Raw genomic sequence first — 27,194 nt, forward strand, 5'->3', positions numbered from 1 at the left:
ACTGACGGCCAAAGTGGGACGGGCCTGGAGCGACGCAACAACTTCGCCCCCCTCTCTCTCCGCCCCCTCTTCCCCCCTCCCTGTCTCTGCCCTCTCTCTCTCTCTCCCTGTCTCTTCCCTCTCTCTCCGTCTCTTCCCTCTCTCTCTCCTTCTCTGCCCTCTCTCTGCCCTATCTCTCTCCGTCTCTGCCCTCTCTCTCCCTGTCTCTGCCCTATATCTCTGTCTCTGCCCTCTCGCTCCGTCTCTGCCCTCTCTCTCCCTTGTCTGCCCTATCTCCCTGTCTCTGCCCTCTCTCTCTCCCTCCGTCTCTGCCCTCTCCCCTTCCTCTACCCTCTCTCTATCTCTCCGTCTCTGCCTTCTCTCTCCCTGTCTCTGCCCTCTCCATCTCCGTCTCTGCCCTCTCTCTCTACCTGTCTCTGCCCTTTCTCTCCCTCTCTCTCTCCCTGTCTCTGCCCTCTCTCTCTCTCTGCCCTACCACTCTACAGCCCCCCCCCCCCTCCCTCTCTAGCCGCACCTGCGCAGTTGGGGGCTATGCATGAGTGGATAGGGCGGGGGATGGGTAAAAGGAGCAAATGAATAATATTAATATAACATCAAGAGGGGGGGTTAGTGAGTGTGGAGGGTGGTTAGTGGTTAGTGTATGGGGAGGGGGGGGGGGTGTGGTTAGTGTGACGCCGCAGGCCACCCCACCACCTCCCCTCCCCCGCAACCACGTGTTGAGGGGACGGGACCCGACTGGTCCCACTTGGTCTAGTATACTATTTTGTATATTTATTTATTTATTAAAAGTAAGTACAATACAGTGGTACCTTTTTTCAGGTGCCAAATATATGTTGGCATGTTACATTCTATGTACAGCTTCATTTTATTTTTTTTTAAATGAGAGAGAAAAAGAGAGTAGGCAATAGAGTAGAAAAAACATGTGATGTGGTGTGTGAGGAAAAAAAACAAAAGAGAGAGAGTGAGGGAGAGAAGTAAAAAAGAAGAGAGAAAGAGTAGAAAATAGGAAATAGGAGATAAGTATTTATATTCTTGACCATCTTTCACCCAGGCCTGAAACAGTTGTTTTTTACGATTTTGTTGCACCATATGCTTCCAAGAAGTCAATAAATGGAGACCAACTCGTTAAGAATTGGTCTGGTTTATCTGTTAGGAGGAATCGCATTTCTTCAAGATGTGCTGTGTCCAACATATTTATAATCCACATTTTAAGCGTTGGTATGGGTGTATTTTTCCAAAATTTGAGTAGTTTTTTTTGCTATTATTAACCCATAATTAAAAAATGAATTTTGAAATGTGTTTAATTTATTCCCGTCTCCCGTTACTCCAAGTATAATCATTTTTATCTTGAATAATTTTGTAAATATCAAAAATATCACACCAGAACTTATGGAGTTTTATGCAGGAAACAAAAGAATGTGTTATAGTGGCATTTTGAGATAGACATTTGTCACAAATGGGAGAAGTATTTGGATAGAATTTATTCAGTCTATTTTTTGAATAATATAATCTATGTAGAATTTTGAATTGAATTAAGTTGTCTTACATTAATCGAACATTTATGTATATATATCAAATACTTTTCCCATGTTTCTTTCGTGATTTTTATCATTAGTTCTCCTTCCCAATCTTCTCTAAGTGCCTCTGTCGATGGTAGTTCTATATTTAAAATACTATTATATAGATATGATATTAATTTCTGTGAGTCAGCCTTAATATTCATTGCTTCTTCCAGTGGGTCTAAAATTATAGTTTGATGTCTTTGTATATATTTCTTCATAAAATCGCAGATCTGAAGATATTTAAAATATTGGTTGTCATTCAACTTAAATTTTATTTGTAATTGTTGGAATGATAACAGATTTCCCATTTCATACATATCACCGATCCTTTTAATTCCCACTCTTTCCCATTGGTTGTATGTTTTATCATTAAGAGATGGTTTAAATGAAGGATTATTCACTATTGGCATTAACACAGATAGGTTTCTTAATTTTAAAGTTAATTTTATTTGTTTCCAAATTCTTATTGTATTATGGATAATTGGGTTATTCTTATATATTGTGTTATTCAGTTTTATCGGGGAGAAGAGGACCGCTCCTATATCGCAGGGAGAACAATCCTCTTTCTCCATTCTTATCCATTCTGTCTGTTGGGAAGAGCTGTTCAACCAATAAATTATATTCTTAATATGCACAGCCCAATAATAATACAAAAAGTTCGGAAGTGAAAGTCCCCCAACATCTTTGGGTTTACACAGGTGTTTTCTTTGAATTCTATGTGATCTATGGTCCCAAATAAAGTTGGTAATAATTTAATCTAGTTTTTTTTTTTTTAATGTTTTGGTATATATATTGGTATAGATTGAAATAGGTATAATATTTGAGGTAATAAAATCCTTTTTATAGCATTTATTCTGCCTATTAATGACAACGGAAGCGTTTTCCAGAATTTAATCAACGCGTTCAATTTATTCAATAATGCCATAAAATTAGCGTTAAATAATGATTTGTATCTTCTAGTAATTTGAATACCCAAATACTTAAATTTTTCTGTTGCAATTTTAAAGGGGATATTAATAACTGAGTCGTTTCTTGAGGCTTTAATAACATAATTTCACTTTTATTCCAATTTATTCTGTATCCTGAAAAAGAACCAAATTCCTCTATTAAATTTAATAAGGTTGGAATACTCGTTTGTGAGGTTGTAATATATAAAAGTATATCGTCTGCGTATAACGAGATTTTATTATTTGAGTCCTTAGTATTATATCCCTGAATATTCGGATTAATTCTTACACTTTCAGCCAAAGGCTCTATCATAAGGGCAAATAGCAGGGGTGATAATGCACATCCCCGCCTATTGCCCCTCGATAATTGGAATTTTGGAGATAACATATTATTAGTTAATATTCTTGCCGTCGGTTTATCATATAATAATTTTACCCATACAATAAAATTCTCTCCCATATTAAATAGTATACTATTAAAAGTCTCATCTTATTTCTATGTGTGGGTCTGTCTGTGTGATTGTATTTCCACCAAAACGGTGCACTGTAGTGCTACATTTTTTGCAGAACCGTACTCAGCTATTTCCCATCGTCGGTCTAATGAACTTTCCATCAAATTTGATGTTATATTTCATGGTATTGATATTTAAAGGTTTAAAAATGCCAACTTTTACAAGACTTTTACTGTTAAAATCCTTCCTGCCAGCTTCCAACAAACGTCGCTACAAAGTTGCAATGCAGGAACACTCTGTGCTTCCACCAACATTTTATCCGCATGGGATATCACAGTCCTCCACCCGACATTTGCAACAATGTTGCCATCATAGAACACTTAATCCTGCTTCTGCCAGCACAGGAGGGGGAGAGGCTTGGGAAAGTGGAATTGGAAGTGCTGGGGGAGGCAGGGGAAGTGCAATTGGATTTTTTTTAAGTCCACTGCTGGGGGAGGCAGGGGAGTGGTGGAATCTTACGTTGAAGAACGGGTTGTGTTGCGGGACAAAGCCTCCCATGGGGGCTATGGGTGAGTGGTGGAATATTGTGTTGGGGAAACGGGTTACGTTGGGGACCAGGCCTCCTGTCTGATAAGGACCCAACGGGTCCCACTTGGACTAGTATACAATAAAAATATCAATAAATTCAACACTAGTAATGGTCACACCCCTTTGAAAATAATCTTTTGATATTGTAATACAAATCAAAGATTTTGCAAAAATAGCCTTTCAATATTTCCAGAGCAGATTTTAGAGCAATGGAGTGAAAAATGAACAAATATGTAAATTTTTATAATACTTTAAACAATCATAGGTTGTCCCAAAGTACGTCACAGTTAACAATGTTTTTTGCAGCTTGTCATTATTGTGTTGCAGGGAATTAAAAAAAATTGCAATGTAATGCAATAGAAGAATAACATTCTCAAGACAAAAATATACTGATGAAACTTAAATGAGCATTAGGAAACTATCAGGAACAAATTTCAAACGAAACGTTAGGATTTCATTGCAAAAGCTTGCAAAGTATAACAAAAAATGCAGAAATTCAGTGATTTACAATGCTGCAGTGTTTTTATATAGCTCTCAGCTAAAACTTAAGCAAGAACTTTTCAGAGCAAACCGGAATACCAACTTTTACTTAAAGGTTTTAATTTGCAGCACTCACCAACATAACCTTTTCATGAGTAACTTTATTGGGGGAAAATGGTAAATCTATTTACTAATAGATGAATAGCAATAATTCTTTAAAGCTAAGCACAGCTTTACATGTTAGAAATACAAATTTATAATCGTCAAATTCAAGATACCGACATAGGTTAAGATGCAAAAACACTCCCAAAATCCCAGTGGACGTGTTGTACGTATAGCTCTCAATGCTTTAATACAGGCTACACAACTGACCTTTGGAATTATCAAATGAATTGGTGTTGTAGGTCCTAACAACAGCTCTTCCTAATTTCTACCATAAGCCAACCATTATTGCCAGTAACAACATAATGAAACATTCTTTATTTTTATTGTATGGCTGTATGGTTATCTCATTTCACTGTGGCATCTGGCACATGTGACAAATAAATGTATCTTGTATCTTGTAAACAAACTGGACTTTTTCTAGGAAGTTGATTAAAAAAATCAAATTATTTTCGCCCCAACTTTTTGGCATGTTATAAACTTACTTAGATTTGCACATCATCATCAATATAATGTGCATTCTGCTCATCTACTCCACGGGCTGGCTTGATTTACAATCCTCATCAGGAAAAGAGAATGATTTAGAATTTGAGGTATAAAAAAACAATGCCAATAATGGTAATTTAAATGCAATGACAGCACATAAATTAAATCAACCCCAAAATTGCAAACCTAATTCCAGAAATACCATGTTTTAAAAGATCAATCTGCTATTGTGCTACACTATAATACTCCTTAATTGCTGCACATAACAATTTTGGCTCAAATTTTTGGATGATTCGACAGAAAAACTTCAAAGCTCTGAAGGTTTGTACGTTTGAAGAAAGCAGTCTGAAAGGCACATTTTACTTTAATTTGTAAATTTATTCTGATAATCCAATTAACGCATTATAATTTTTCAGATATTTACTTTTGCTGGCTGAGTTTTCCAAAGTAAATCTTTCAATACACTGGCTATTGTATGAGCTGCAAAAGTGTAAAAATCAATATGATTTGTTTTAAAAAACTGCAGCCTCAATTTTTCCCATTATAACAAGAATCAGGCCTTCAGATACAGATTTATTTTCACTCTGCAGTCATTAACTACATAGTATCCATAAAACTCCATATTAAAGGGCCTGTCCCACCAACATGCGACTGCATGCGGCAAGCGCGGCCTAACGTGGTCGCTCGAGTCGTACGGCCTCGCGGGACCGGTCCCACTTCGATCGCCGGAGCCGTATGGAGTTGTGCGGAGCTGGTCCCAACATCGCGCGGGGTTCCGAAAAACGAACACTGTTCAAAAATTCCGCGCGGCAGTGGCCTGCCCGCAGCTGCATTGAGTCCGTACGCAGCGCCTCGACGGGCGTGCGCAACGTCCCGACGCCGTACGCACCGTCTTAACGGCGTACGCCTAGTGCGAACTTCCCGTGGACTTAGCTCGAACTTCAAGTCAACTCGTACGGGATCACTCGATCTCCGCGCGGCCTCCGCTTCCGGTTTGGTCTCGCTCGCCGCATGCAGTCGCATGCTCATGGGACAGGCCCTTTACTTCTTGAATGCAAGACTTGGGAGATTATTTTTAAAAGCCTCTTTGAAATAAAGACCAAATCTACTGATACTTACATATATCCTGTTTTAAGAAACAAAATATGACACTTGTGTTCAAGTTTTTGCCATACCTCACAATTGTAGGCAAATTGTAAAATGTGGGGGAATTGTTGAGAATGTGTGGAGAATAAAAAATGGGATTAAAATGGATTAATACAAATGGATGGTTGATAGTTGGTGTGGACTAATTGGGCCAAAGGGCAAGTTTCTATGCTGAATTTCTACGACTGATTGGTGTTAAGGAAAAAAGGACATGAATAAATGTAAGTTGAATTTGGGGAAAATCTTGTAATGAAGACAAGATAGACTTAGATAAGTTCATAACAGGGGAAGCTCAAGAAAGACTGAAACAGTCATAGAAACTGTTAATTGTTTGGTTATTCATACCATTGAAAATGTAAGTTTCTAGAGAAGTAACTGAATTGGAAATAAGTTCCACAGTAATGTTTTAAATACATCAACTCACCTTTCTTCCCAACTTTGCGATCTGTGCATTTCTCGCACCCCTCGACCAAACCCGACTTCACCTTCATCAAAACTTCTTTGGTAAAAACCACCTTCACCTCGTCCGCGACCTGAAGAATTAAAAAAAAATAGAACTTAGCAAATTTTAAATTTTAAATTATAGAAGTTTTTATCCAGTTTCTTGTTGTGCTACACATGACGTATTTAAGCACAATACATTTCTCAATGTTGTCAATGCGCCAAGTAAACATAGCATGGTAAAAAAATTACTAAATATTGAACAAATATACTGCACCAGAACTGCTATAAACTAAGGAAAAGATAAAAATAGTTTCAAATGTTTGACATAATCAGTGCAACATTAACACATGTGACTGTGGAAACCAGGAATATATGTCTAATCGATGTAACCCCCAAGATAACACTTGATTAACATGCTTATTCTTAATTCTGACCTATCATTAAACATCAACGGAGGTTGTGTCCACTACACATGATGAAGTTGCTTATCTGCAGATACTGTGTGCAGTCATGGGAGAAGGTTCTCAAGTGAAAATACAGGATATGAAGCACATCCTGACAAAATATTCAGATATGACAAATTTTCCATTACTGATCCCCATGGCATGGCCCCCTCTGTCAGTTGTCCAATAAAGTCTAAAAGGAAAAAGCTTTTAAAAAAAGCTGAACAAAAAGCTTTTCACATGACAATAAGCTAAACTAACACCTAAACTAACTGATCTCAGTGGAAGGGTACCAAAAAAGTTCAAGACTTTCTCTGTAAAGCTTAGGAAACTACAAACAAGGGCATAGACTGCCCAGGAACCGAAATATCATCAAGGAAATATGCAGCATTTTCCATTAGTCCATGGTGACCTTGTTGTCCCAATTAAACTTGAGTCCCACAGCACAACCTAGAGGCAAGAGAGTGATAGGTCAAGGAAATGTTGCCTTGCCAACAGCTGCAGTATAGCAAGCACCTCAGGCCATCTGAGAAACTTGCTGAAAGTGTGATACTGAATAGTCACAGAATTTACCATTCAGGAAGTGAAGACAGGCAAAATTCAGGGTTTACAGGATGACTCTAGAGAGCCACAAGAGCAATCTATATCAGAATATTTGGAATGATCATAGTCCCTGCAAACATACAGGCACGGAAATCGCTATAAAAATATGGAGGGGACCGGGGGACAAAATTTCTTGGCGGCCGCGCGCACGCGCACACTCACACACACGAGATTTCTTCTCCAATAGACAGCAACTGTAAAAAAAATTAAATGAACATAAACTGCAACAATTTGCATAGAACAGCCTCTTCTGTCTGCGCTAGCCTGGAAGCTTAATTCAAGGTGACGGTGATTTTCATTGCCACAGGCACAGTAGTCAAAACAGCAATAGGTATGTGCAGAAATGAAAGTATAATCAGTACTTCCTGCAAATTATTTGCAAAAAGTATTGAATGAGACCTTTTTCCCTTTGTTTCAATGTATTCAATGTATATTCAGTAACACATTTATACTGGCTTCAGAGTTAGCCTCAATTGCCTGGTAGAATGCAAACCCAGCAGGAAATCTGCTCAAGGATGCACGGCAGAGTCCAATAACTGGAGAAGTTACTTCTGCAATCTCCAACAGTATATCAGCAGAGTCTCCACTCATGGCCCCTCCAAGATGAGAAGGAAATGTTTATCCAATAAAACTAGTGCAGGTGCTGTACACGAGTCCAAGGTAACACATAAAACTTAGTTCAGATTGTGTATGTTCCCTGAACATACAAGCATGATACAATTAAAGCAGGGAGTACTGCACTGAAATTCAAGTACTGAAATTAATATCATCCATGCACGTGCAAAGTGCAGTACCAAGTAATCCAGTTTAAGAACAAACAGCAATTATGAAATCTGGGCATTTGGCAATGTTTTCATGATTAGCACGATTATAGATTTTTCACCGCAGACAGGTAAAAACAATATACTGCATAACTGAATGTCTAGCACCAACATATGAAAATAAAAAAAAACTACAGATTCTAGAAATCTGACATTTAAAAATTGTTGGAAAAACTCAGATCAGGTAAGATCCAGGGAAAGAAAAACAGGAGTTTACATTTAGGTCAAAGAGGCTTTGTTAGATCTGGGAAGGAGAAATAAAAAGTTAACACAGAAATATCTGGAGTTAAAACATAGAAAGACATTTAGTTTAGTTTAGTATGAAAGAAGGAACTGCAGATGCTGGCTTACACCAAAAATAGACACCAAATGCTGGAGTTACTCAGCGGATCAGGCAGCATCACTGGAGAAAAATAGTTGATTTTGCAGGTCGCGACTCTTCTTCAGACTGAGAGTCAGACTAAGAGTTTGGTTTAGTTTAGTTTAGAGAAACAGCGTGGAACCAGGCCCTTCGGCCCATCGAGTCCACGCCAACCAACGAACATACATTAGTTCTATCCTACAAACTAAGAACAATTTACAGAGACCAATTAACCTACAAAGCTATACATCTTTGGGATACAGGAGGAAATCGGAGCACCCAGAGGAAACCCACACTGTCACAGGGAGAATATGCAAACTCCACACAGAAAGCACCTGAGGTCAGGATCGAACCCTGGTCTCTAGCGCTGTGAGGCAGCAGCTTTACCAGCTGTGCTATAGGTATGTATAAATATATATAGGTATATTCAGCATGGCTTTGTACATGGGAAATCATGTGTCATAAATTTGATTTGAGTTTCTTTTTAACGATGTCACCAAGAGGATTGATAGGGGATGGCAGTGGGCATTGTCTACATGGACTTTAGCAATGCCTTTGGCCAACTCTCACATGTAAGGCGGGTCCAGAAGATCTGATAACATGGGATTCAGGGTGAACGAGCAAATTAGATACAAAATTAGCTTGGTGGTCAGAGTGAGAGTGTAGAACACTGTTTTTCAGAATGGAGGCCTGTGACTAGTGGTATGCCGCAGAGATCTGTGGGTCAACTTTCTTTCCATACGGAGGAAAGGGGTTATATATAACAAGCTTCCAGGTGAGGATAGCTAATGTTATCCCACTTTTCAAGAAAGGAGCGAGAGAGAAAACTGGGCATTACAGACCAGTTAGCCTGGCTTCGGTGGTGGGAAAGATGCTGGAGTCAATTATTAAAGAGGTAATAATGGGGCATTTGGATAGCAGTAAAAGGATTAGTCCAAGTCAACGTGGATTTATGAAAGGGAAATCATGCTTGACTAATCTTCTGGAATTTTTTGAGGATGTGACAAGTAAAATGGATGAAGGGGTTCCAGTGGATGTAGTGTAACTAAACTTTCAGAAAGCCTCTGATAAGGTCCCGCACGGGAGACTGGTGACTAAAATTAGAGCACATGGTATTGGGGGTAGGGTGTTGACATGGATAGAAAATTGGTTGGCAGACCAGAAGCAAAGAGTAAGAGTGAACGGGTCCTTTTCAGAATGGCAGACAGTGGCGAGTGGAGTGCCGCAAGGCTCAGTGTTGGGGCCGCAACTGTTTACCATATATATTAATGATTTTGAAGAGGGAATTAGGAGCAAAACTAGCAAGTTTGCGGATGACACAAAGCTGGGTGACAGTGTGAACTGTGAAGAGGATGTTAGGAGGTTGCAGGGTGACCTGGACAGGTTGAGTGAGTGGGCAGATGCGTGGCAGATGCAGTAAATGTGAGGTTATCCACTTTGGCGGCAAAAACAAGGGGGCAGATTATTATCTCAATGGGGTTAGGTTAGGTAAGGGGGAGGTGCAGCGAGACCTGGGCGTCCTTGTACACCGGTCACTGAAAGTTGGTTTACAGGTACAGCAGGCAGTGAAGAAAGCTAATGGAATGTTGGCCTTCATAACAAGAGGATTTCAGTATAAGAGTAAAGAGGTTCTTCTGCATTTGTATAGGGCTCTGGTGAGACCACATCTGGAGTATTGTGTACAGTTTTGGTCTCCAAATTTGAGGAAGGACATCCTTGTAATTGAGGCAGTGCAGCGTAGGTTCACGAGATTGATCCCTGGGATGGCGGGACTGTCATATGAGGAAAGATTGAAAAGACTAGGCTTGTATTCACTGGAGTTTAGAAGGATGAGGGGCAAATCTTATAGAAACATATACAATTATAAAAGGACTGGACAAGCTAGATGCAGGAAAAATGTTCCCAATGTTGGGCGAGTCCAGAACCAGGGGCCACAGTCTTAGGATAAAGGGGAGGTAATTTAAGACTGAGGTGAGAAAAAATGTTTTCACCCAGAGAGTTGTGAATTTATGGAATTCCCTGCCACAGAGGGCAGTGGAGGCCAAATCACTGGATGGATTTAAGAGAGAGTTAGATAGAGCTCTAGGGGCTAGTGGTTATGGGGAGAAGGCAGGCACGGGTTATTGAAAGGGGAGGATCAGCCATGATCACAATGAATGGCGGTGCTGGCTCGAAGGACCGAATGGCCTCCTCCTGCACCTATTTTCAATGTTTATGTTTCTATGTATGAAGTGGCAGAGGCAGGTACAATCACAATGTTTAGAAAACATTTAGGCAGGTACATTCATAGGAAAGTTTTGGAGAGATATGGGAAATGCAGACAAATTGGACAACTTAAGTAGGCAACTTAGTTGGCATGGGCAAGTTGGGCCGATGGTGCTGTTTTCTTGCTGTATGATTATGCCTCTGAGGTCCTAATATTTGACATAGCAAGTAGATGCTCTGACAATTAATTAATTACTATGAAGCATATGCACTGATTTCCTTAAATTGTTGAGCCATTAAGCAGGCATCCATCGAGTGGCAAATCAAATTTAGGATGCTGAAATTTCTGATGCTTACCTCTGCCTCTTGAGGAACTTCTACCTCTTGCCGCCCCTACCACTGTTCCTCCACCTCGTCCCATTAATCTTAGGACTGCTGCACTATTTACAGACATGGAGAAATTTCTCTGGTGGATTTGAACAAAGAACAAAAATCAACCAGTCAAAAAGTCATAAAAAGATACAAATTATTTGTCGAACTGCCAAAGTTTAATGAATTTTTCCAAACCAAGCCCAAGATACACCTATAATCTAAGTACAATATAGCATAATTGGGAATAATGTAATCAGAATGTACTCATGTATATTTTACGAACACAAGTTCTGCCGTTCACTTGCTGCCTAAGCACCATATGCAGATGCTGTTTAAACATTGTACCAACATCTTAGGCCCCCTTCGGTCATGGCTGACCATGGGTGTCTCCAGGGTGCTATTCCCTATATGGAGGACGTCTGTGCATGACTTTGTTTAACGTTGGGAGACTGGTGCACAGACAGCCACCCCACGGTCCTTGACAGATCTGGATCAGGACCCAGTGGCATGAAGTCCAAGATGACCGGAGACCCTTTTCTGCTGCAGCCTTCATCCACCTTCCCAGCTGTTGTAACGCTCCACTAACGTCAGCCATCGTCCTCCACCTGTTCCACCTTTGAGGTCTTGGTTGGATTGCTCTTTGTCAGAAACCTCCCCCTCGACCTTACCGCCAAGGGTGGCCCTACCAGGAGCATAGCTCCAGACGGCATTGCTCTCAGGATCACAGGTCTGCATAAGCTTCTCCACCACAACAATGTGACAATCCATGGAGTGCACTGTAACAACAAGTGCTTTACTATTTATATAACTTGTTTTTAAGTACTCCTCAGTGCATCATGGACTTCACTGCAAAACTATTTATTGTGCTTTCCTAAAGATCTGAGGTAAAAAAACTAATTATGGAACACTCGCAATATCATGAGATATTGAACCTGATGAATTTGCCTCAGTAATAATGAAGATACAACTTAATGTCCAAGTTAAGAATGTGTGCACCTTGGAGAGCGGGGTGATACCTGACCCAGTTTAAGATTGAAAAACAATTGGTCCGATGAAAGTAACTAAATTCTCTAACGCTCCTATGAACAAAGTTCAAATGTTTAAGAAGTTTCTACTGTGCAAAACCAACCTAAATAAAATGATTGTGTTCAAAAAGGAACTGCAGATGCTGGAATATCGAAGGTACACAAAATTGCTGGGGAAACTCAGCGGGTGCAGCAGCATCTATGAAGAATCAGTCTGAAGCAGCAGCATCAGTCTGAAGAAGGGTTTCGCCCCGAAACGTCGCCTATTTCCTTCGCTCCATAGATGCTGCTGCACCCGCTGAGTTTCCCCAGCAATTTTATGTACCCTAAATAAAATGATGTTTTACCATTAAAAGTAGTAACCATTTTCTTACTCTATTTATTTACCTACCTGTTCTTCTTCTGTAAAAGGTACAAGTGCTAAAGGTGGCAGGGGCTCCTCTTGCAAAATAGGAAGAAACTCTTTATCATTTAGGTCGACAGGAACCTAAATTATATAAAGACGAGAATTAAAGCAGCAATAAATCGTACCATCTTCTTTATACAAAACATTACAGATTAAAAGAATAACGGCGGTACAAAAAGCTAAAACATCACCATAACTTGAGCAAAGCGCTCTAGCGGATCAAACAGTCTATCCACATCCTCCAGAGAAACTGCCTGACCTGCTCCAGCGTTAGGTGTTTTACTCAATATTCCAGCATCTGTAGTTCCCAGTGTCTACAACACCATAACTAAATGTACAAGCTTAGACTGGAAACAAAAGCTGAATAGTAATATCATAATGCTCAAAAGCATTCCAAGAACAAATTTCAGGCAACTAGCTTTCTAATTTTGTTTCCCCCAATTTAACTATCATCAGGAAAATACTGAAACTCCTGAACAGCAATTTCTTTACTCACAAATAAGATTGTTACACAACTCAATTACTATTGAAATTCAATTAAATTTGTTGCAAAAATGGAGCAGACAGAAGAGTGAATTTAAGATACTTTCCTGATTTAGTCTGAGATTTTGCATGATAAGATGAATAATTATTCTGGCACATCTTTCTCCAACGTTGCTGCACAAAATTGCTGCAATATCTTTAATTATATTTCTATAAACGTTTATTACACAATTTTCAAAATACTAGTGTCCTAACTGAAGATCATTTAATTATGTTACGAATTAATGCAATTTTCAATTCCATATAATTTGTTTTAATTCTCTAATATATAATCATATATCAGGATACTGAGTAGGATGATCAGCCATAATCATATTGAATGGCCGAATGGCCTACTCCTGCACCTATTTTCTATGTTTCTAATCATAACACTCAGAAAAGGAATTGGATCATTTTCAACTAATTCTATCGGAGTTAACAACTACGAATTTCCAAAACAATCATGCAACTTAATAAGCAATCAAGACATACCTTAAGATCCTTTATATAAAGTGCTAGCATTTCTTCCCTTCCATAACGGTAATCCGCTAACTTATACTTTGGAAATGCTGGTGAGAGGGGTGGAGAGGTAATACTCCCTCCACTTGACAATGCACGGAGCCTAAGAGAAAGGAGAAAACACTTTGACTTTCAGCAATGGAGGCACTAACACTTGTTTATTTCGCTTATTGGTGATATTTAATTTATGTTTTACACAATTAATGTCATTAAAAAAAAATGTACCTAAGTATTTCCTCGCTGCCCGAAAAGGAATGTTACCTTCTGTTAACATTTCCATGTTAACATACCATCTATTGTACAAATTGGGACTTGCCCTGTGTAAATATTTGGCACTAAACTATTTTGATAAAAGGTTCTGAATAAATTTATATTGAATAATAAGCAAACTTAGCAATTATAGTTATTAAATTGTTGAAAATTATGCTTATTCTTAGTTATGGAATTCTAACATATGAATGCCGCTGAATGTTAAGATATAAATAAGCAGGTGCTTCTACTGCCCAATCCTAGATATAGTTCGTGCCAATTAATTGTATTTATTGACAATACAGTGTTTTGCCAATGAAGGTAGGGCAAGGCAAATGATTAACAGCAAATAATCAACTCTTCTTCAAGCAGTTAAATTATTCAGAAATTAATGTGACTACAGAACATATAATTACCCCATAAATTGCAGCAAATGGAAAGTTACATATAAATTGTTGAATAATATCAATTAACACTAATGCAGTTTGATTTTCAAAGTGGTAGTATACAATAATGTTCCCTCTCACTAACAATACTGACACTAACTTGATCCTTGCAAGTTTCTTTCAGAAATAGACCTTTTAAGAGATTAAATGTCTTGATAAAACCTTAATTGTGCACATTTTCAATACCCAAAGCTTTTCAAAACAATTGTTCCCAGTTTATATAAGAGCATTTGTTTAAACAGAAGTTCACACCTCAGCAAAAATGTATTACCTCACCTAATTCATCTTTCAGATTACAAATGACAATCAAAACACAAAGTACTTGTGCTATACTGAGGATATTTATAGGCAACGATGTATGCTGTATGTACAGGCGAATATTCTCTTGCGTAAGTTTGGCGCGTGTACAGATGTGGTGAAGATGTCGCTTTTTAGAGCATATTGCACACTGTATACTGCGCACCTGTGGTCGAACTATGAAAAGACAAGTTTGCAAAGACTAAAGGGCCTGTCCCACTTACGCGACATTGGCTCAAAAATTACGCGACCTCGTGGTCGCTTGAGGTGTACAGGCACCGTATGGCCGCGCGGGGCCGGTCCCACTGAGAAGCGCGGAGGGGTATGGAGTTGTGCGGGGCTGGTACCGACATCACGCGGGGCTCCGAAATTCCTGCAGTGACCGAAATCTTCGGGCGCCTGCGGCCTGTCGGCCCGCATGCGCACGCAAGCGCATTACAGGCGTACGCAGCGTCTTGACATCGTACGCAGCTTCTTGACATCGTATGCCTAGCACGTGGCGTTGCGTGATGACGTCACCGCCCGACGCCGTGCGACGCCCAAAATCAGTCAGCACTTTTGAAGCCAATCCATTATTCTCATTCAAATCACACAGGCAAAGCTCGAGCCTGCATATATGGCCACAGTACTATTGGCTGACTGCTACAGGCAGCCAAATCCATCCTCTCTCTTTATTGGGGGGGGGCGGGGGGGTGAAGGATTTTATTAAAAAATGTGTACATAAAAAAGAAAAAATGTTTTGAGGAGTGCATAATTGAATGTAAAAGTGAATGAGGTAGCGAAATGGAAAAAATGACGGAGTTTCATGACGGCGTGCTGGCGGACCAAGGAATCAAAGGCCGAATCTGGCACCCACAAACACACACACACAGTTTTAATATATAATAGATAGATATGCTAAGATTTTATATGTATTTTATGATGTTTTTATGTAATGTTGTCCCTTGTCTGGAAAGTGTGGGGCAAAGATACTAGGTGCGGGGTGACGGAGGGAATGACGAGCCCGCACAGCAGCAATGGCAGCGACTCCACCTCCTCCCGCACCCCGCCCGCCCTCATAGCGGCTGCTGCGTGCTACTCCGCCAACAGCGATAACCGCTTTCAAAACAAACCCTCCCGCACGCCGAGGCCGGGAAGAGGGAGGAAGGGAGAGGCCCCCTTCCGCCGTATGAAGCAACTGCACCGCTCGGCCCCGCACCTTCCTGTTGGCAGGCGGAGGAGGGGAGGCGGTGGCGAGGAGATCCCAACTGCCTCCCCCTTTGGCAGCAGCACTTGGCGGTGGACAGAGACAGCCAAGGCAGCTGGGCCATGATGCCGGTGTTGTCCAAGGAGTTCTGACCTTCCTTCCTCTCCACCTCCTCTGCCCCTTCCCCTCTCTCTCTCTCTCTCTCTCTCTCTCTCTCTCTCTCGTACGCCCCCCTCCATCCCCCTTATCCTGGAACCCCTGCTCTTCATCCCGCACTGATCCCCATTCTCAACTCTATTCAGTCCTCACTGACATCCCCTGTGCTCCCCTCCCCATCTCCCCCCCCCCCCCCCCCCGATCTATTAATCCTGTACTGATCACCCTTTCCACCTCGCATTGATTCTCCTGCCACTCCCCATCCATCCTACACTGGTCCCCAAATTCATTCTGTACTGACCCCCCCCCCTTCCCATCCATCCTGCACTGCTCTCACCAGTCATCCTGTACTGACCCCCCCCCCCCCCCCAATTCGTCCTATACTGAACCACCCATGCATCCTGCACGGATCTCCCGATCCATCCTGTACTGACCCCCCCTCCATTTATCCTGCACCAATACCCCCACCCATCCTGTAGTGATCTCCCCATTCATCCTGTACTGACCCCCCCCCCCCCCTTCCATTTATCCGGCAACGATCCCCCCATCTATCCTGTAATGATCTCCCCGTTAATCCTGTACTGGATCCCCCCCCATTCATCCTGAACTAACACCCCCCCCCTCCCCCCATTTATCCAGCAACGATCCCCATCCATCCCGTACTGATCCTCCCATTCAATCCCCACTGACATCCCCCGCGCTCTCCCCTCACAATTTTACCTACTCCAACCAACACGCACTAATTCCCCTGCCTCAATCCAACCATCCCGCACCGATTGCCTTCTCAAACCCCCCCCCCCCCTCATCTATCCATCCCGCACTGATTCACCCCCGCCCATTCAACCCTACTGCACTGGAAATGTCTTCAGAGCGAACATTGACTATGTTTGATAACGGAATGCAATCAAATGTGTTTTAATTCCCAATGTTATTATTTGTTTTAATCCATAAAGATGGATTAATTAAATTGTGAACACGTGAAACATTAATACCGCAGTGTTCAATTGTCATTGCTACCGTTGATACGTTATTACAGAATTCATTTAAATGGCAAATCAATGCTCTTAATATGGAGTATCAGTACCGTAGTTATTTCATGAGCAACATTCACAACTATTCGTTGGATTTATCCAGGTTTTTTAAATTATTTTTTAATTTAACCTTTATTTAACCAGGAGAAGTCTCATTGAGATTTAAAATCTCTTTTACAAGAGAGTCCTGGCCAAGACAGGCAGCAGCACAGTTCCACAGTTACAGACAATAATTTAAAAACAACAGGGAACATATAAATAGAGTCACAGGTACACAAAATTGCTGGAGGAACTCAGCGGGTGCAGCAGCATCTATGGAGCGAAGGAAATAGGCGACGTTTCGGGCCGAAACCCTTCTTCAGACTGATGGGGGGTGGGGAAAGAAAGAAGGAAAAAGGGAGGAGGAGGAGCCCGAGGGCGGGCGGATGGGAGGGTGGGAGGAGACAGCTAGAGGGTGAAGGAAGGGGAGGGGACAGCACAGGCTAGCCAAATTGGGGGAATTCAATGTTGATGCCATAAGGGCGCAAGGACCCCAGACGGAATATGAGGTGCTGTTCCTCCAATTTCCGCTGTTGCTCACTCTGGCAATGGAGGAGACCCAGGACAGAGAGGTCGGATTGGGAATGGGAGGGGGAGTTGAAGTGCTGAGCCACCGGGAGGTCAGGTAGGTTAAGGCGGACTGAGCGGAGGTGTTCGGCGAAACGGTCGCCCAACCTACGCTTGGTCTCACCGATGTAAATTAGCTGACATCTAGAGCAGCGGATGCAGTAGATGAGGTTGGAGGAGATACAGGTGAACCTTTGTCGCACCTGGAACGACTGCTTGGGACCTTGAATGGAGTCGAGGGGGGAGGTGAAGGGACAGGTGTTGCATTTCTTGCGGTTGCAACGGAAAGTGCCCGGGGAGGGGGTGGTGCGGGAGGGAAGGGAAGAATTGACGAGGGAGTTGCGGAGGGAGCGGTCTTTGCGGAAGGCAGACATGGGGGGAGATGGGAAGATGTGGCGAGTGGTGGGGTCACGTTGGAGGTGGCGGAAATGGCGGAGGATTATGTGTTGTATTTGCCGGCTGGTGGGGTGAAAGGTGAGGACCAGAGGGACTCTGCCCTTGTTGCGTGTGCGGGGATGGGGAGAGAGAGCAGTGTTACGGGGTATGGATGAGACCCTGGTGTGAGCCTCATCTATGGTGGCGGAGGGGAATCCCCGTTCCCTGAAGAACGAGGACATTTCCGATGCCCTGGTATGAAATGTCTCATCCTGGGAACAGATGCGGCGTAGGCGGAGGAATTGGGAGTAGGGGATGGAGTCTTTACAGGGGGCAGGGTGGGAAGACGTGTAGTCCAGATAGCCATGTGAGTCAGTGGGTTTGTAATGTATGTCGGTCAGGAGTCTGTCCCCTGCGATGGAGATGGTGAGGTCAAGGAATGGTAGGGAAGTGTCGGAAATCGTCCAGGTGTATTGGAGTGCCGGATGGAAGTTGGTGGTGAAGTGGATGAAGTCAGTCAGTTGTGTGTGGGTGCAGGAGGTGGCACCAAAGCAGTCGTCAATGTAGCGGAGGTAGAGGTCGGGGATGGGGCCCTGGTACGCATCGAACAAGGATTGTTCAACGTGCCCGACAAAGAGGCAGGCGTAGCTGGGGCCCATGCGTGTGCCCATAGCTACGCCTTGTGTTTGGAGGAAATGGGAGGAGTCAAATGTAAAGTTATTGAGGGTGAGGACCAACTCCGCTAAGCGGAGGAGAGTGTCAGTGGCTGGGTAAAGGTTGCTCCTCTGGTCGAGGAAGAACCGGAGGGCTCTGAGGCCATCCTGGTGGGGGATGGAGGTGTAGAGTGACCGGACATCCATGGTGAAGATGAGGGGTTGAGGGCCCAGAGAGTGGAATGCGTGGAGGCGGCGGAGAGTGTCTGAGGTGTCTAGAACATAGGTGGGGAGGGATTTGACCAAGGGGGATAGGATGGAGTCAAGGTATGTGGAGATGAGTTCGGTGGGGCACGAACACGCAGAGACAATGGGTCTGCCGGGAGAGCCGGGTTTGTGGATTTTGGGGAGAAGGTAAAAACGGGCCGTGCGGGGCTGGGGAACGATGAGTTTGGAGGCTTGGTCAGGTAGGGCGTGGGAATTGATGAAGTCGGTGATGGTGCTAGAAATGGTGGCCTGGTGCTCGTCAGTGGGGTCATGGTCCAAGGGTAAGTAGGAGGAGGTGTCCGAGAGTTGGCGCGTGGCCTCAGCTTTGTAGAGATCGACGCGCCAGACTACCACGGCACCTCCCTTGTCGGCTGGTTTGATGACCCAGTCTGGGTTTTTGCGGAGAGATTCGATGGCAGTGCGTTCAGAGGGGGAAAGATTGGAGTGAGACAGGGGAGTGGAGAAGTTGAGGCGGTTGACGTCGCGGCGGCAGTTCTGAATGAAGAGTTCCAGAGCCGGGACTTTCTGAGGGGGGTTCCACGAGGAGGGGGTGCGTTGGAGACGGGAAAAGGGGTCATCATTAGGGGGCGAGGACTCCTTCCCATGGAAGTGCGCTGTGAGGCGGAGACGACGGTAGAAGCTCTCCAAGTCATGGTGGGCGCGGAACTCATTGAGATGGGGACGGAGGGGGACAAAGGTGAGACCTCTGCTGAGGACAGACCGTTGGGTGGGGGAGAGGGGGAGGTCGGGGGGGATGGTGAACACCCGGCAGGGGTGGGAGTTGGGGCCAGAGGAAGGCAGGTGGGTAGACTGGGTACGGGGTTGTGGGTGTTGGAGGGGTGGTGGGTGGTCAGGGGGTGGGGGGGAGAGAGGGCTGTAAGGTGGGTGGGGAAGAGCGGGTGTGACATGGTTGGGGGGGGATGGGGGAGGGTCAGTGGAGCAGCCACTGAGGTTAGCACGGCTGGGCAGACGGGCGCTAGGACCCGGTGGAATTAAATCGAGGAGAGTGGGAGTAAGCAGCGTGAAGGCTGCAGGCCCAGTGCAGAGTCCAGGCTCCAGGTAAGGCGACGGCTGTGGGTTGCTGGAGGGGGGTGGAGTGGCGCGGGTCAACGGACCCGATGGTCGGAGTCCAGCGGCGCGGGTCAACGGACCCGATGGTCGGAGTCCAGTGGTGGTTGAGTCGGGGTCCGCGGGCGATGCGTGGGTGGTCCTGGTGGGCGGATGGTCGGCGGGTCGGCGGCGAGATGAATCGGGTGCGTAGCGGCGGCCATGTTGAGATAGCCCCGGTCCGGCGGCGTTGTCGGGTAGTTGGGGTCGGGTGGCGATGTCGGAGGAATCGGCGAGGGGGAGCGAGTCCAAGTTACCGTTGAAGCTGCGAGGCTGGGCGTCATCGGTAGGCAGGTGAGGGTCGGCGGCGGCATCGATGTAGAGGTCGGTGAAGGCGGCGTCCCGGTGAGTATGGAAGTCGCTCCTCGAGGCCAAGATGGCGTCGCGGGACTCGGGCAGGCGATGCGGGCCAGGGTTGGGGCCCGGAGTCTGCGAGCGGTCGAGTCGCGGAGTGTAGGCGTCGGGAGCGGCCTGGAGTCGGGATAATTTAAGGTCCTTGGTGGAATTAAGGTAGGCCAGGAATTTTTTATTTAAGAGGTGGATCTTCCGGCGGATGAAATACAGCTGGGGTCCGTTGCAGGTCTGGGTTAGTGAGGCCTGAAGTCCAGGGAGTGTCGATGTGAGGTCCTGTTGGTGCCGGCGCATCGCGACCAGGGTGGATCTCAGTGCCCGGTTGGAGAATTGCTGGGTATGCCGGTGGATGGCCAGTCGGTACCGATGGTCCGGTTGGGGTCCGAACTGGGAGGTAGGGAACTGGAGCTGGAAGCCGAGGGGTATGAGATGATGGCGCAGGCAGGACCCGAGGAAGCAGATGTGGCTGTGGTATCGAGTCTGGGTAAGGGTATGGTCGTACAGTTGGAGGGCAGGGGGGATCACAGAAGGTGTGCAGTTAGAGAGGAGGTTGTGAAACTGTCTCCGGAGAGAGGAGGAGAACTTCTTCAAACTTCTTCAAAGTAGGCATACCTTGAAGAGATATCGCAGTGGAGTAGACAAACTGTTCAAAAGGGAACTGCAGATGCTGGAATATCGAAGGTACACAAAATTGCTGGAGGAACTCAGCGGGTGCAGCAGCATCTATGGAGCGAAGGAAATAGGCGACGTTTCGGGCCGAAACCCTTCTTCAGACTGATGGGGGGTGGGGAAAGAAAGAAGGAAAAAGGGAGGAGGAGGAGCCCGAGGGCGGGCGGATGGGAGGGGGGGAGGAGACAGCTAGAGGGTGAAGGAAGGGGAGGGGACAGCACAGGCTAGCCAAATTGGGGGAATTCAATGTTGATGCCATAAGGGCGCAAGGACCCCAGACGGAATATGAGGTGCTGTTCCTCCAATTTCCGCTGTTGCTCACTCTGGCAATGGAGGAGACCCAGGACAGAGAGGTCGGATTGGGAATGGGAGGGGGAGTTGAAGTGCTGAGCCACCGGGAGGTCAGGTAGGTTAAGGCGGACTGAGCGGAGGTGTTCGGCGAAACGGTCGCCCAACCTACGCTTGGTCTCACCGATGTAAATTAGCTGACATCTAGAGCAGCGGATGCAGTAGATGAGGTTGGAGGAGATACAGGTGAACCTTTGTCGCACCTGGAACGACTGCTTGGGACCTTGAATGGAGTCGAGGGGGGAGGTGAAGGGACAGGTGTTGCATTTCTTGCGGTTGCAACGGAAAGTGCCCGGGGAGGTGGTGGTGCGGGAGGGAAGGGAAGAATTGACGAGGGAGTTGCGGAGGGAGCGGTCTTGCGGAAGGCAGACATGGGGGGAGATGGGAAGATGTGGCGAGTGGTGGGGTCACGTTGGAGGTGGCGGAAATGGCGGAGGATTATGTGTTGTATTTGCCGGCTGGTGGGGTGAAAGGTGAGGACCAGAGGGACTCTGCCCTTGTTGCGTGTGCGGGGATGGGGAGAGAGAGCAGTGTTACGGGGTATGGATGAGACCCTGGTGTGAGCCTCATCTATGGTGGCGGAGGGGAATCCCCGTTCCCTGAAGAACGAGGACATTTCCGATGCCCTGGTATGAAATGTCTCATCCTGGGAACAGATGCGGCGTAGGCGGAGGAATTGGGAGTAGGGGATGGAGTCTTTACAGGGGGCAGGGTGGGAAGACGTGTAGTCCAGATAGCCATGTGAGTCAGTGGGTTTGTAATGTATGTCGGTCAGGAGTCTGTCCCCTGCGATGGAGATGGTGAGGTCAAGGAATGGTAGGGAAGTGTCGGAAATCGTCCAGGTTTTTTTTGTCGTTGGAGGTGGCGGAAATGGCGGAGGATTATGTGTCACAGTCACAGTCAGAACATCATCAAACAAAGCATGTACAGACAGAAGAGCCCGCTTCAACATCATTAAGAAGGGATTTACTTCTACAGTCGGTCATATACATCACAAATTTGGTCAGGAGATATTTCAGTTGAAATTTTAACGTTAATTATGAAGTGGGAATGGTGGAAACAGCGTTTATCAATAAAAAAAATTAAATCTGGTGTGTACAAACTGGGTATCTTCATTGCTGTTCACAACACTTACATCTAATCTGAATGGCCAGTAATGTGGCGTTTTGACACCTTTAAACATATTACCAAAAGAACATTTGCTGCAGTTAGGTACACAAAAATGCTGGAGAAACTCAGCGGGTGCAGCAGCATCTATGGAGCGAAGGAGATAGGTAACGTTTCGGGCCGAAACCCTTCTTCAGACTGATAGGGGGTGGCGGGGAGTAGGAAGGAAAAAGGGAGGAGGAGGAGCCCGAGGGCTGGGGGATGGGAGGAGACAGCTCGAGGGCTAAGGAAGGGGAGGAGACATCAAGGGCTAACAAAATTGGGAGAATTCAATGTTCATGCTCACGGATGCAGGCTCCCCAAGCGGAATATGAGGTGCTGTTCCTCCAATTTCCGGTGTTGCTCACTCTGGCAATGGAGGAGACCCAGGAGAGGTCGGATTAGGAATGGGAGGGGGAATTGAAGTGCTGAGCCACCGGGAGGTCAGGTAGGTTCTTGCGAACCGAGCGGAGGTGTTCGGCGAAACGATCGCCCAACCTCCGCTTAGTCTCACCGATGTAGATCAGCTGACATCTAGAGCAGCGGATGCAGTAGATGAGGTTGGAGGAGATACAGGTGAACCTCTGTCGCACCTGGAACGACTGCTTGGGTCCTTGAATGGAGTCGAGGGGGGAGGTAAAGGGACAGGTGTTGCATTTCTTGCGGTTGCAAAGGAAAGTGCCCGGGGAGGGGGTGGTACGGGAGGGAAGGGAAGAATTGACAAGGGAGTTGCGGAGGGAGCGGTCTTTGCGGAAGGCAGACATTGGGGGAGATGGGAAGATGTGGCGAGTTGTGGGGTCACGTTGGAGGTGGCGGAAATGACGTAGGATTATCTGTTGTATGTGACGGCTGGTGGGGTGAAAGGTGAGGACTAGGGGGACTCTGCCCTTGTTGCGAGTGTGGGGATGGGGAGAGAGAGCAGTGTTGCGGGGTATGGAAGTTTGCTGCAGTTATGTCCTTTGGCCATCTCTTGTCAGTTAGTGTAATGTTTAACCTGTCAGATGGGTATAGTCAGTTTTAACAGCTATTATCATAAAATGCCTTTAGAAATTTCCTTGCAACCTGCATATTTTGTTGTGGATAAATTATGTGGGAACGAAAGTGTTTATGTACCAATAACAATAACGACCCATGCTATGGCCATGTCATGATAATTTTCGGTCCTTCACAGAAAACATGCTTGCATTAATCTGTAGCGTGCATGGTTAAGCATATATGTTACCATGGACCAGGATTTATTGACACAGGTGAATCATATGCTCAATAATCCAACCACATTTTTGTTTGGAAGTGGAAAGAAATAATAGAAATTGCATTCATTGCAACGTGTAAAAAGTGGTTGAGATACTGTATTATAATTTTGCTGCATGTCATTGTGGTATATATCATGTCCTGATTGGTGAATGTTTAGTTTGTGACTTTATTTGAAGCAGAAATAATATGTGAATGCTTCATTGAGCATTATTCCGACTGGTAACTACGCACTTCGGCCGAGCACATTATCGCACGCGTCATGCAAGCAAGTCTTAAATGGCCACCTAAACTGTCATTTGGCAACCTAAAAAGCTGCCTAGGTTGCCCGGCTGACAACAGAGAAAAATAGTGAGAGCACTGTATTGCCTTTATTTTTTCCTACGGCCCTCAAAGATGTGCCAAATATATAATGTGTCCCTCATGCTGAAAGGTTTATAGGCCCCTGATCTAACTAAAAACATCAACTTACAATAAACGACTCCATATGTAAAAGAAAAACAGTTACAAACATATTAATTAGCTCTTTAAAAAAAAAAGAATCCTGTAGATGCAAGAGTATAATTGGGGCTATCAAGTGGGCACCTGCCTTCATTGGTGTTTCGTTGAGTTAGGACCACGACGCGTCGGGACGGCTCAACAGTTGGTTCTGGCGTCCAGAACAACCCCCCTCAAAACCTGCTCTCACCACCTATGGTACTACTATCTACTAAATAAAGGAAGCTGCAGCCAATTAGCTCACTCTAACAAATGCTAAACACCTGCATCATATCTTTCACTAATCCTAGCCCATCATTAAGCTTGTAACATCACAAATATCATCCTTGCACAAGACTGGGATACACTTGCAAACAATTACAAAGAAATACACATACTGCATGTCATACATTTCCTTTCTGCCTCCAACTGACACCATTTCTTCTCCACCAAATCCACCTACTACCGCCTCTGACATTTGCTTTACAGCCTGACGCAAACTCTGTCTGCAAATTCCTAGCACTCCAAATATCCTCATTAATCTTTGCAATCACTCCAATGCGATTGTATCCTACAATAACCAACATGTCTCCCTCTCTGACCCCCCTCCCTCTGAGCCCCCCCCTCTCCCTCTCTGCCCCTCTCTGTCTCTGCCCCTCTCCCTCTCTGCCCCCCCCCCTCCCACTCCGCCACCACTCCCACTCCGCCACCCCGCCCTCGGGAGTGGTGAGTATTGGGACCTATGGGTGAGTGGTTCCCTCGCCCCCTCTCTGCCCCCCTCACGACCCCTCTCCCACTCTAGCGGCGCCTGCAAGTTGGAGTAAAAGGAGCGAATAAATAATATTAATATAATATCAAGAGGGGTGGTTTGTGTGTGACAGTTAGGGATGGTCAGTGTGTGTGACAGTGGGGAGTGGTTAGTCTGTGTGTGACGCCGCTGCCCCCCCCCCCCCCCGCAACTGCGCGTTGAGGGGATGGGATCCAACGGGACCCACTTGTGTATATATATATATATATATATATCTCTAAAACTCTGAACTTGTATGTGTATGTTACATCTTCGCGAAAATTTTTTTTTACATATTCCAGTTGACATTTTTCCCGTCGAGTCCAAAATCACCTTATCTGAACATTTCATGCTTTATTTCTCGACATTACTGAAAAATTTAAAAAATATCAAAAGACTTTGAATTTAAGCGACGAGCTTTTGCTGATGACGTCCCAATGGGTCCACTCGGCGCCGTCTCACATACAGAATCTACCACGCGCTTCAAGTGACGCCATATGCAAGAAGAAGAAGAAGAAGAAGAACACGAACAAGAAGAAGTAGAACAAGTACAAGAAGATTCCCCCCTCCCCGGTTATTTAAACGACGCCACCGGTGGAAGAAAGGTCGAGCCCAGAGATGAAGACGGGCCCTGGACTGGAGACTGTGGCGGCCGAACTCGCGGTCCTCGGATCGACACCCGCCCGCTGCCTCGCTCGGAGTCCTCGGGTCGACGCCCGTCCGCCTGCAGCCTCGCTCGAGACCACCGCCTGCCGCCTGGTGGGGAGGCTGCTGCCGCGGGCAGAGCCCGGCGACTGGGCCTGGAGCAGAGCCTGGAGCTGGAGTGAGGGCTCTGCCCCCTCTCTGTCTCTGTCTCTCTCTCTCTCTGCCCTTCTCTTGCTCTCTCCTCTGTCTCTCTCTCTGCCCTCTCTCTCTGCCCTCTCTCTCTCTATCGCCCTCGCCTTCTGCCCTCGCCCTCTCTCTCTGCCCCCTCTCCCTCTGCCCTCTCCCCTCTCCCTAAACAGATGCCACCTCGAAGCTATGACCAAGAAAGCACACCAATGCCTCTACTTCCTTTGAAGGCTTAGATTTGGCATGTCCCCTACAACCCTCGCCAACTTCAATAGATGCGTCGTGGAAAATATTTTATCGGGGAGCATCACGTCCTAGTTTGGCAACAGCTCCATCCAAGAACGCAAGAAATTACAGAGAATTGTGGACATAGCCCAGACTATCATGCAAACCAACCTCCCTTCCATTGTCTCCATCTACACTTTGCACAATGCCACCAGCATAATTAAGGACCAGTCTCACCCCGATCACTACCTCTTCTCCCCTCTCCCATCAGGCAAGAGGTACAGATGTTTGAAAACAATGCCTCGAGATTCAGGGACAGTTGCTGTTATTTGGCAACTGAACGATCCTCTCATCAGCTAGTGTGCGGTCCTCACCTCCCATCTACACCATTGGAGATCTTTGCACTATCTTTAATGTTAATCTCCAATGTTAAATCTTGCACTAAATGTTATACCCTTTATCTGTACACAATGGACGGCTTGATTATAATCATGTATAGTTTTTCCTTTGATTGGATAACATGCAAACAAAAGCTTCTCACAGTACCTCAATACATGTGACTATAATAAACTAAACTAGGGATGGTTTGAAGGGATATGGGTCAAGGGCAGGCAAGTGGGACTAGCTCAGTTTGGCAACTTGGTCAGCACGGACGAGACAGGCCACATGACTTATTTCAATGTAGAACACTCCAAGATGTGTTTTAAGGAACAACTTATGCTAAACAAGTGCTGAGGAGGCAAGAAATGTAGGAGAGGAAATTCAAAGGCTTACAATATCTCAGAAGATGTGGCGATCAAGTCGTGCAATTAAAACAGGCCAACACTGGTAAAGTGCAAATTTGGCACTTGGTTATGATCCTGAGAGAGATCAGAAGATTGAGGGAGGCACAGTTACAGGATGATTTAAGAACAAAGATGAGAATTATAAAATTGATATATTGATAATTGAAAGCAAGGGATGGTGGGTGAGCTAGATGATACGTTAGAAGAAAGACAGTTTTTGATGACTTCAAGTTTACAGAACGGAGAGTAAGGCCAGCTATGAAAAGCTGCATTGAAAGAACAAAGGAAATGTAACTTCAGTAACCCATCTTAAGCACCTCAACAACGGTACACATTTCTTAAAGCAGACTATTGATATAACATTTCAAAAATGGACACCAAATTTAGTATGGATAGACACAATATGC

General features: G+C 45.1%; 1 protein-coding gene across 6 annotated transcripts in view; it reads right to left on the minus strand.

Annotated features, from left to right (window-relative positions):
* The window catches only part of gigyf2 (GRB10 interacting GYF protein 2), a 119,135-nt gene that overhangs the window by 82,706 nt on the left and 9,235 nt on the right, over nucleotides 1-27,194 (minus strand). For all 6 annotated transcript variants that reach the window (XM_033031040.1, XM_033031046.1, XM_033031043.1 and 3 more), the window contains exons 3-6: nucleotides 13,518-13,647; nucleotides 12,489-12,584; nucleotides 11,058-11,166; nucleotides 6,248-6,356 (exon numbers count right to left, since the gene is read on the minus strand). In XM_033031040.1, coding sequence (XP_032886931.1) covers nucleotides 6,248-6,356; nucleotides 11,058-11,166; nucleotides 12,489-12,584; nucleotides 13,518-13,647 — 444 coding nt within the window. The remainder of the gene's footprint in view (nucleotides 1-6,247; nucleotides 6,357-11,057; nucleotides 11,167-12,488; nucleotides 12,585-13,517; nucleotides 13,648-27,194) is intronic.

Source organism: Amblyraja radiata, chromosome 13, assembly GCF_010909765.2.
Source record: "Amblyraja radiata isolate CabotCenter1 chromosome 13, sAmbRad1.1.pri, whole genome shotgun sequence".
NCBI lineage: Eukaryota > Metazoa > Chordata > Chondrichthyes > Rajiformes > Rajidae > Amblyraja > Amblyraja radiata.